Source organism: Vigna radiata, chromosome 7 (genome assembly GCF_000741045.1).
Source record: "Vigna radiata var. radiata cultivar VC1973A chromosome 7, Vradiata_ver6, whole genome shotgun sequence".
NCBI lineage: Eukaryota > Viridiplantae > Streptophyta > Magnoliopsida > Fabales > Fabaceae > Vigna > Vigna radiata.
The window spans coordinates 11,330,768-11,341,834 of NC_028357.1; the positions used below are offsets into that span (position 1 = coordinate 11,330,768).

Genomic DNA, 11,067 nt, shown 5'->3' on the forward strand with positions numbered 1-11,067 from the left:
AAATCTCAAAGGTAAAAGATTTTATTGTTTTTTTATCTTGCACAGTGGTTAAAGTTTATTCTAAAAAAGAGGGACATAAGGAAATTAAAGAAATAGGTATAAAAGAGCTCCCTAGAAGTACAATTCTTTCAATTCTAGGTTGTAATCTTACATCATGTATACCATACCAATAGAGAAAGGAAAAAGAAACACTAAAGGGAAAAGGACGGTTTCTGATTTTTTTTTTAATTGGAGCAATAGGGACGATAGAGAAAATGTTGGAGTGAGAGAGATGAAAGAGAAAGGGTTGAGAGGAATAAGGGAGGTGAGTAAGGATTTGGGGATTTCTTTTTTTCTTTTTTTAGTTTTGAGAATGAAAATTATTTAAATATCCTTGATCTTAAAACTTAGAAATGAAGGTATTTTTGTCTACTATAATCCGGTACACATTGTTAAAACATACTAACTGAAAAACTGTGTTAACAAACTCCTATATATATATAACTATTATTTAAGGTATCTAATAAATTATGTATTTTATTAATTTAAACATGACTATATAAATATCAGAGAATGAGAATGGAAACTAGATACGAATATCCATTTTCGTTCTCATACTCAATTGAAATATAAAATAGAATATTATAGTTTAAAACGAATCATTTTAAATCTAATACCCAATTGAAATATAAAATAGAATATTCTAGTTTAAAACGAATTATATTAAATCTAAGTATATGACTTATTTTATTATCTTTTCTTTCACTATTTTATTTCTTCACATTATACTCCTTTGTATAAAGGTCTTATTATATATTACAAGACCTTCGTATGATATTATTAAAAATATTCAAACTTAATAAACTTAATATTAGGGTTATACTTTTTTTTTTTTCATTTAAACTTTACTATGTTGTGATTTCTATTTTTATTGGCGTAAATTATGAACAATAATAATAAACGAATATGTCAACAGATTAAATTTCATTTGTAAATAATACTTTAACACTTATCAAGTTAATAAATAAATAAAAATATAATAAATAATAAAGTATATAAATATAGAAAAAAATATAATTCAAAATAAATTTTGATGTAATGGATGTGATGGTATTGTATAAATTTCTCAATATTAATATAATTGTCAGGTATTTATACTAGAGATAATTTCTCTATTATTAGAAGTTCTGTTATAGATATTTGCATATTTATATTTTATTAAGTTATTAAGTTACAAGATATTGTTGCAATCAAATATTATATTAGAGATAATATTAAAATTAGACGAGTATTATATAATTATATACCTGTTTCGATTTGGTTAATAATATCTCATTCCAACTAAAACAGAATAATATCTCTTTCCAACTATAAAATATAATTTAAGTATTTTAAATGTGGATAAGTTTAGTTTCATAATAAAAACTATAGAATGAGGAAGAAGATGAAAAACTTGAATCTAAAGTATGTCTACACCTAAAATAATTGTCCACATGATCCCTCTGTATTCAAAGGAATTCATAACATGGTAAAATAATTTCATCAAATCATTCAACGTTCAATATTATACAATTTGAATGAATAATAGTAAATTTGAAATATAAGAGGAATAAACTTTTCAAATAAAATTAAATAGAGTGTTTTCCCCTTTGGTTACTTTTCAATTAATTAAAGTATATCGTTATAGGTATTTTAAAATAAATTATAGCGAAAATGAAAAGGGAAATATTTTTTGGGTTGGCTTGGTCTCTTGGTCCCTCTTTGCCTTAGCTTCCAAACAGTCTTATTACCACCATAGCCGCACCCACCTTTTCCTTCTCAGATTCTTTCATTCTAATCTTCATTTTATGTTTACAAAATTGCCATAATAATAAAGTAAAAGACGCAGTATTCTCGTACTGTGTTGGGCTTCTCCGTTCCTTGACAAAACCCCACCAAAGTTTGTTGCTTACTGATTTGAATTATCCATGAGAAACCCTTTCTGTTGGCAGAGTAGAAGAGAAATTTCAAAACTTGTGTAATGGGTTTACCTTTTTCACATGAAGAGAGCAGTTATCTCCTCTTATTTCAACTGTTTTCGTTATTATGATCGTAATCCATTTATGGGTTTTTGTCCAAAATGTCTGAGTGTGAAATTTTGCTCTTCTTTGGGTTCAAGCAATGCCAGACCTTTTCCTGATTACTCCCCAAGAAAGCCTTCAGTTAAAGACTCTGACTTTGTGCACCACATTTCCACCACCGTTAAGCAGCGCCGCTCCGAGCCTCTTCGCCGGATTCTCAAGCCCTTCGAGGCAAAGTTCAAGCCTGACCATTTGATTTGGGTTCTTATGAACATCAAGGATGATTATAAACTGGTGTTGGATTTCTTCAACTGGACGCGCCTGCGGAGGGACCCTTCTTTGGAAGCCCTTTGCATTGTTGTTCAGATTGCTGTGGCTTCTAAGGACTTGAGAACGGCTCATAGGCTGGTTTTTGAGTTCTGGGAAAAGCCTCATTTGGATGTTGGTAACTCGTTTGCTCAATTTACTGAGAGGTTGATTTATACTTACAAGGACTGGGGTGCACATCCATTTGTGTTTGATGTGTTCTTCCAAGTTCTTGTTGAAGGAGGGTGGCTTCTAGAGGCTCGGAAACTGTTTGATAAATTGGTAAATTACGGCGTTCTTGTTTCTGTAGATTCTTGTAATTTGTTTCTAGCTAGGCTATCTAACAGTTTTGATGGGAAAAAGATGGCAATTAAGGTGTTCAGAGAGTATCCAGAAGTGGGTGTTTGTTGGAACACCATGTCGTATAATATTATTCTCCATTCACTTTGTCAATTGGGTTGGTTAAAAGAAGCGCATAATCTGCTCTTACAAATGGAGTTTAGGGGGAGCTTTCCTGATGTTATAAGTTATAGTGTTATAATTAATGGATACTGTCAGGTTGAACAGATAGGAAAGGTCTTGAAGCTCTTGGAAGAGTTGCAGGGAAAGGGGTGTAAGCCAAATCAATACACATACAATAGCGTAATTTCCCTTCTTTGTAAGACTGGTAGAGTAGTTGAAGCGGAGCAAGTCTTGAGGGAGATGATAAACCAGAGGATTTTTCCTGATAAGGTTGTGTATACAACTCTCATCAGTGGGTTCGGCAAGTCTGGGAATGTTTCAGCTGAATACAAACTGTTTGATGAAATGAGGCATAAGAAAATAGTTCCTGATTTCGTGACTTATACTTCCATGATTAACGGGCTCTGTCAAGCTGGAAAGGTTGTGGAAGCACGCCAACTGTTTAGTGAAATGTTTAGAAAAGGGTTGGAACCAGATGAAGTTACTTATACTGCTCTTATAGATGGGTATTGCAAGGCCGGGGAAATGAGTGATGCATTCTCTCTTCACAACCAGATGGTTGAGAAGGGTTTGATTCCTAATGTTGTCACTTATACAGCATTGGTTGATGGCCTGTGTAAACGTGGTGAGGTAGATATAGCAAATGAACTTCTTCTTGAAATGTCTGAGAAGGGCCTTCAACCAAATGTCTGCACATATAATGCACTTATCAATGGTCTTTGTAAGGTAGGAAATATAGAGCAAGCCATAAAAATTATGGAAGAAATGGATCTGGCAGGGTTTTATCCTGACACTATTACATATACTACACTCATGGACGCTTATTGTAAGATGGGTGAAATGGCCAAGGCTCATGAGATGCTGTGGGTTATGCTTGATAAAAGACTTCAGCCTACAATTGTTACATTCAATGTGCTAATGAATGGGTTTTGCATGTCAGGGATGTTGGAAGATGGTGAAAGACTAATTAAATGGATGTTTGAAAAAGGTATAAGGCCGAATGCCACAACAATCAATTTTCTCTTGAAGCAGTACTGTATTAGAAATAACATGCGTGCTACAACAGAGATTTATAAGAGGATGTATGCTCAAGGAGTGATGCCTGACAATAATACATATAATATTTTGATTAAAGGGCATTGTAAAGCTAGAAATATGAAAGAGGCATGGTTTTTGCATAAAGAAATGGTTGAAAAGGGATTTAGTCTAACTGCTGCTTCCTATAATGCTCTTATAAAGGGTTTCTGTAAGAGGAAGAAATTTGTGGAGGCTAAGAAGCTATTTGAGGAGATGAGAACTCAAGGCTTTGTTGCAGACAAAGAGATATATGATATTTTTGTTGATGTAAACTATGAAGAAGGGAACTGGGAAAATACTCTTGAGCTTTGTGATGAAGCAATAGAGAAATGTCTTGTTAGGAGAACTTAGTTGACTTTTGCGTATGCCACTTTATGATGGAATTATCAGGGCAGTAATTGTTGTTTGTGTTGCTCCTTCTTTCTCGGTAGTTTCACCGAAAGTAACTTGCATATGATGACACCAGTTACTCTCTTGATTAAAGGAGTGACATGGGACTTCCAGGTATTTTCCAATTCCAAAATATTGAAACAGAACATCCCAGTAGTGCACACAAACACGAGGGAGTTTTACATACAAATGTAATAGAGATTTGTTTGAATGTGATAGACATTTTTTAGTAGAAGAATGTAAATAGAGATTTTAAATAGAAGTAATTCTTGCAGCTTTCTATATTCCTGTTGTAGGTTTCCCATCCTTTAAGACCTGTTATAGAGAGCTGTGATGAATAATGAAAAATTGATGATTTACTTCAGAGTTGACGTACTCATCTGCTAAAATTTGAAATTCCTTCAAAGAAATCGTAATAATCATGCAGTTTGTTTTCATGAAAAAGCATTACTGCTGATGGAAATAAGTTATTAATATCTATTGAAATCTTTAAAGATTACATGGTGTTAAAAAATTATGTTAGTCTGTTTGAATCTGTTAAAATTAGTTTTATTTAATTTGGTGGAAAGAATATATTAATTGGTAGAAATTTTAGTCATTACTTACTGGTTCGTTAAAATGTCTGAAATGGTAATCTGAATTTGGTACCAGGGTTAGTTGTTTTCAAGAATAATAACAATAATCAGCAACGGCTAAAGTGCAAAATCAGGCATTTTGGTAGCATGGAGATCTAAACAGTGTTGGAAATGTGCAAGATCAAGCGCAACAATATAGATATTTAAACAGAAATTTCTATAGAAAGTAACTCTAGAAACCTTCTACTTTTCTTGTATTTTTTTCCATCCTTTGAGACCTGTTACAGAGAACAGTAATCAATGACTATTTACTTTCTACTTGATAAAAGGGCTAAAAGTCTAAATTCCTTTCATCTCACTGAAATTTCTGTGAAAGTTTGATTTAACCTGTAAGAGGAGACCCCAATGAAGAGAAATTATTAAAGGATGGAGGGGGGTTGGAAGTGTATTAAGAAAATTGTAACAGAATAGGTACTTATATAAACGGATTAATAACCATCAGATAGCATAACAGAATGGTATAAATAGTGAAAGAGGAAGAAGAGAAGAGGGGAGATTGTTATCAAGAAAAAATAGTGAGGCCCAAATGTGACAAACCACTGAAGAGCTTATCGAGTTGTATTATTAGTTTCAGTGACTTATCTGATTATCACACTGATACGGGTTGAAGGGCTGAAAAACATAATAAAGATTCATATTTTATTGCACTTTAATTTCTCTGTATTAGTTTTATAACTTGCTTGTGTCCATTAAAACAAATTCTAGTTAATTTAGTGCTAGGAGGAAATAAACTCCTAGAAAATTTTAGCTATAAAAACATATGAATAATAATGTTTGCTTATTTGTGTTTGTTTTCTAGCATTGGTATTTTACCTGGGTACTTAGTATTTCGTATCATGGGAGCATAGATACATTTTTATATCCATATGTTCTGCTGGTAGCTTTTTCTATCTTATTTCTGTGCTGTGATTATTTTTATTTCAGTATTCTCGGTATATGGAGAGCATAAGGGTAGGATGCTTAAAGAAATATTTTCTTACTAGTCGTAATTCTCAGTTGACAAATGTCAAGGCAAAGGCAAGTATTTGACAATTCCAATATTTGATGATTCTATTTGGCCATGTTAACTATGTTTGAGGGATTACTTTAAGCTGATCGACGTATGGGGTTAACACGTTCGAGGGACGAACTGTGACAGGGATTGTACTGTTTGTAGCCTCCAACCCAGGGCTAAAAAGTTGTCTTGTTGGTTGTTCACCAGCCTATGGTAAGATGTTACCTGGATAAATAGCCAGTAAAAGTTGAGACATGATAATGGCTCAGTTCCTTCCATCAAATGTTGCAATATACTCGTTGTTCTTGAAAGAGATGCAGGAGTGCTCTTCTAAGTGGAAAACAGAAATCAATATATGGCATAAATGTGGGTATTGGTGTACCAGTATGTCCACAGAGGAGCTTGAGATTTCCCTGATGTTGGGATACTGGACTTAGATGCATATTTCTGATATGTTGGTATGAATTTGCTTTTCCTGGGATCCAGTTTTTGCAATTACAGTGGCTTTATCTTATTTGTAGTCAATTAGAATGCCTGTATTCGAGGCCTAATATCAAAGCATGTATGTTCTTGAGTGGATTTTAGGATGTGAATATGAACCGGTATGTTGAAGAATAATATTTACAATATTTAATAATTCTCTCTAATAACTTAGCAGTGACATTAATGAAAGGTAGGAAGTAGGTGCAGTAGAATAGTGGACAGGGTTAGGTAACAGTACACAACTTCATCTAGCATTCTACGTTCACGTTGTGAACTAACCTCCTAACACTCTACATCAACTAATCTTCTCATCACTATTGCTTCATTCTTCTATTTAATTATTAGTGATGAGCATCCAAGTAGAAAGACAAACCTAGGGAATTGTAACAGGTGACAATGAATAACGAGGTGAAGTTGTTGGGAGCATGGCCAAGCCCATACGTGTTAAGGGTTCGGATAGCTCTAAACATGAAATCAGTGAAGTATGACTTCCATGAGGAAAAGTTATCGTCCAAAAGCCAGCTTCTTCTTCAATCCAACCCCATTTACAAGAAAATCCCAGTTCTCATTCATAAGGACAAACCCCTCTGCGAGTCTTTGATCATTGTGCAATATGTGGATGATGTTTGGTTCTCTGCCTCTCCCATTCTCCCTTCTGATCCTTATGACCGTGCCATTGCTCGTTTCTGGACCGTCTACATTGATCAAACGGTATAATAACTCTCTTAATCCCTGCCGTTGTTCCCCATTTAGTTCTAGAAGTGATGCAGTTTTATTTTTCCAAAGGCAACTTACCAATTTAAGAAATTTCTTTTCAAGTTTACTCATTTTTGTAAATTTCGAATAGATTTTCATGAAAAAAGATTGTAAAAATGATGCATCTCTAATGAGTAGTGATAATTAACAAGACGCTGAAAGTGTACTATTTTTTGTATTGAATGAATGTTTAACTCATTTTCATTATTTTAACATAAGAAGATAAAAAAAAAGTGTAGCTTATGATGTTTGTGACTACGTGAGCAGTTGTATCCAACCATGAGATCCATTAGAGGAGCTTCGGAAGAGGATGAGAAGAAGAGGTTGATAGAGGAAGTGAGAAAGGGATTGGCAATGTTGGAGGATGTGTTCAAAGATAGCAGCAAAGGCAAGGGCTTTTATGGTGGTGACCAAATTGGGTTGTTGGATATTGCACTTGGAAGCTTCTTGGGGTGGCTGAGGGTGGTAGAGATAATCAACGGGGTGAAGTTGCTTGACCAAAACAACACACCTGAGCTGCTGAAATGGGCTGAAAGGTTTTGTGCACATTCTGCTGTCAAAGATGTTATGCCAGAGACAGGGAGGCTTCTTGAGTTTTCCAAAACTCTAGCTAAGGGCTGAAAATGGATATGCTTCTACACAAAGTTATTGAAGTTTTCTATAAAATAACATGCCATGCAGTGTTGCTCATGCATTCCTCAGAGTTTAGTTTTCTTTTCTTTACTTGAAATCTGTGTAGTTGGAACTTGATATGAATATTGTTTCTCGCCTGATTTCTGTGGTTCTGCCTACAAATTTAAACCAGACACAAAAAGAGTCTTGGAAACTTTTTCTTTTTTAAATTCATAAATAAGCACAGAATGTGTGATTTGAGACAAATGATTAAAAATGAAAAAGAATTGGAGAGGAAAAAAAAGTTAAGGCAGCTGTAATTTCAGCACAACTCAAACATGTTTCACTTTACGAAAATACGAACTTTCCTACAAAGTTCTTCTCTGTTTACTTTTATATTGTCTTTGAAATTTTGTAATATAGTAGCAGTAACTATAAAGAGGCTGAAAATGTACAATTTTTGTTAATAAAATACTAATAACGAGTAAAATTAATTAGTGGCTCAAAGAAAAAAAATGACAGTCTTAATTATGTAATTAAAATTATATGGCGTTTCTTTGTCTATCAAATGCATACCTCAAATTAGAAGAGTTGCCTCTTATTGTCTTTTTTTTTTCCCTTCTGCTGAACTATATTTATTAAAAGTTATTATCTCAAATGCTTTGGTCAACCCAATTTGAAATTGTAAGGGAAATTAAACCATATTGGTTGTCATTCTGCTATAGAGTTGGACCAATAAATTATTTATAATGCCATGTTAGTTTTAAGGGGTTGAGTTCAAAAGGTAAATTATTTGAACTATCACAAAATCTTGCAAAATTCAGAATCAGAATCTTGTTAAATCTACGAATTTAAGGATCTTGTTGTTTTCAAATTTATGCATAAAAAAATCTAGTTAAATCTACGAATTTAAGGATCTAGTTGTTTTCAAATTTATGCATAAAAAAATACTAAATTATATCAAAAAATTGAATGATAAACATATAGAAACATTAACATAATAAATTTTTATATTGGTTTACTTTATTCCAAGAGTTGCATCGAGTTGCTCTTACTAATTACTAAAATTTGAAAGTTTTTACTAGTATACAACCAAAACAACAAAAGTAAACAACTCAAAAAGTTAAATTTTGAAGCATGTAAGAGTTGATTACTCAACTAGGAAACCCTCTTCCTAAACTATACCTATAAACACTATCCTAAAAAAGTCTATTAACTAAAATTGAATTTAGAAAATGAAAAATATATTACCTATTCATACAAAAAAAAAAACCAATCGAACCTCTGATTAATTTTTTCAATTATATCATTAATCATAAAATGTATACAAAGAAAGTTTTAAGAACAATTTTTTTTTACTAAATTTGGAATCTTTCTCAATAGAACAGAAGAATGTTAATGTGTATAAATCAAAGGTGACAAAGTGGAGCGGGCCAATCGAGTCACTCCATAGGCTCACTAGTAAAAACATGTGTTAGACTAACATTTTGAGTTTGCTAACTTAGTGAAGTCTGAATTGCATAACATGCAGCTCGCGTGAGGGTAGGATTTGTTCGCATAATTTGAAAATTGTGTTTCAATCAATTAAATGTCACAATTTGTTTCTCTTACTCCAAAATTTGGGCATATGGGACAATTTATGCTTAATTTCTCTTGTCAGTTATATATTAATGTTGTTGTTTGTGTATGTTTATTTTTATTAAAATGTTTATGAGTTGGTATTATTCGGATCTTATATGGAAGTGATTTGAGTATCAAAATTAAAAATACTTGTTCTTTTTGTTCTAAAATTGTTAGTAAACACAAAAACAAGGTTATAATTATTAGATAGAAGTGGACAAGGAGGAATGATGGAAACTCATCCAAGAAGCTTGATGGAGATCCATCTAGAGAGTTACAACTTGAACTAGGACTAGGAGAGTGGAAGAAGAAAAAGGACTTCTACTCTTGTGGAAGATAGTGTTTTACCTTATTTTTTCCTTCTCTTAAGTCTTGTAAATATGTAAATAAGTTTTTTCTTTAAACCTTATATTTTAGCCAATGTTACATTTCATTTGGGCTCGTATTTTGGTCAATTTTGTTGTTCAAGTAATGTTTTAATCAATTAAAAAAAACTCATAATCTATTAAAGAAACAAGTTTTCTAAAAAGCAACATTATGTACTGATTTAATCGATTAAGAAAGCTCATGATTGAATAAAATAAACAAACTACATTAGAAAGTGCAGTTTAGCTTTTTAACTTACTTCTTGAGTAGGAAGGCAATCTAACATGTTTTTGGGCTTGCTTGGGTATTAAAGAACCTTCTTCTGGAACATGGTTTAAATGAGAAGGCTCATATACAGTGCATCTATTCTTGAAGAAGGTTCAAGCTTTCTAGTTGAATGCATTTTTGTTGATTCAATATACCTTTGTTTTCTTCTTTGTTAAGACTTAAGTTCACTCCCCTTCTATAAAAGGAGTGCTCAGACAACTATACATTCAACTTAGCCTTGAATATAGAGGAAGTTGTGCCCAAATTTTGCAACTCTCCCTTTTTCTAAGTTCATTAGGATGGTCTTATTCTTAATTTCTCCTAACCTTTTCCTTGAAGGTTGGCCCAACCTTCTTCAAGAAACACTCCAAACCCACTCTTGAAACACAACATCCATCATCCTTTTATGCTTCCACATCCATTACATCATCTCCATGGATTCTTCTTCAACTTGAGTGAAGAGAGTTTATATCATCTTGGCACTAGGACCTGTTCCTCATGTGAGTTTTGACCCGTTCTTTGGATCATACTCCATCATTGGAGTCTATGCAGATTAATGAAGATTGATGTGGTTCACCTCCATCATTTGGATTTGCATCAAATCACCTTTCCATCATTTAGTATTTATGGTTAGAACCTCTGTCATCATTTTGATATCCCTAGTAATGGCTACATCCTAGCATGGTTTCATTCATTGGTCTTCAAGAGATAAGTGTTCTTGATCCAATTCCATGTTTTTTCTTTGTTCCTTATATGTATTGTGTTTGAATAATATATGTGTTTTGTATTGTTTTTAAACTTGGTTCAAAGTCATTTGTTCTTCTTGAGCCATCCATATGTGTGTAATATGATTTCTATTTTTGTTTTAATCAATTAGGAGAAATTTTTATCCACTTATACAATGTTTCGGGATAAATTTTGGGACCGAGACACTAACCTTTTCTGACGTAGCCTTCCCGCTTTCTGACGCTTGGATTGGTCGGATTGCTCACTTTTCCTGGATCTTGACCGCTCGCTTTCCCTCACTCTTGACCGTTCGGTGATCTTCAAGCTTTGACCG

At 33.1% G+C, this 11,067-nt stretch overlaps 2 protein-coding genes across 2 annotated transcripts; both read left to right on the forward strand.

Annotated features, from left to right (window-relative positions):
- Positions 1-1,726: 1,726 nt before the first annotated feature.
- LOC106769376 (pentatricopeptide repeat-containing protein At1g05670, mitochondrial) lies at positions 1,727-4,270 on the forward strand. The gene has a single exon (XM_014654977.2). The coding sequence runs from the start codon at positions 2,019-2,021 to the stop codon at positions 4,233-4,235; it is 2,217 nt and encodes a 738-aa protein (XP_014510463.1). The 5' UTR covers positions 1,727-2,018; the 3' UTR covers positions 4,236-4,270.
- Positions 4,271-6,759: 2,489 nt separating this feature from the next.
- LOC106769377 (glutathione S-transferase U17-like) lies at positions 6,760-7,943 on the forward strand. Its single transcript, XM_014654978.2, has 2 exons — positions 6,760-7,097; positions 7,410-7,943. The coding sequence occupies exons 1-2, from the start codon at positions 6,783-6,785 to the stop codon at positions 7,761-7,763; spliced, it is 669 nt and encodes a 222-aa protein (XP_014510464.1). The 5' UTR covers positions 6,760-6,782; the 3' UTR covers positions 7,764-7,943.
- The last annotated feature ends 3,124 nt before the right edge of the window (positions 7,944-11,067 follow it).

What these genes read in the sequence shown, in the direction of transcription:
- LOC106769377 (XM_014654978.2), top strand. Translation starts at nt 6,783, where the DNA reads ATGAATAACGAGGTGAAGTTGTTGGGAGCATGGCCAAGCCCATACGTG. An exon ending in CCGTCTACATTGATCAAACG is followed by an intron (nt 7,098 to 7,409) that starts GTATAATAACTC and finishes CTACGTGAGCAG; the next exon opens with TTGTATCCAACCATGAGATC.
- LOC106769376 (XM_014654977.2), top strand. Translation starts at nt 2,019, where the DNA reads ATGAAGAGAGCAGTTATCTCCTCTTATTTCAACTGTTTTCGTTATTAT.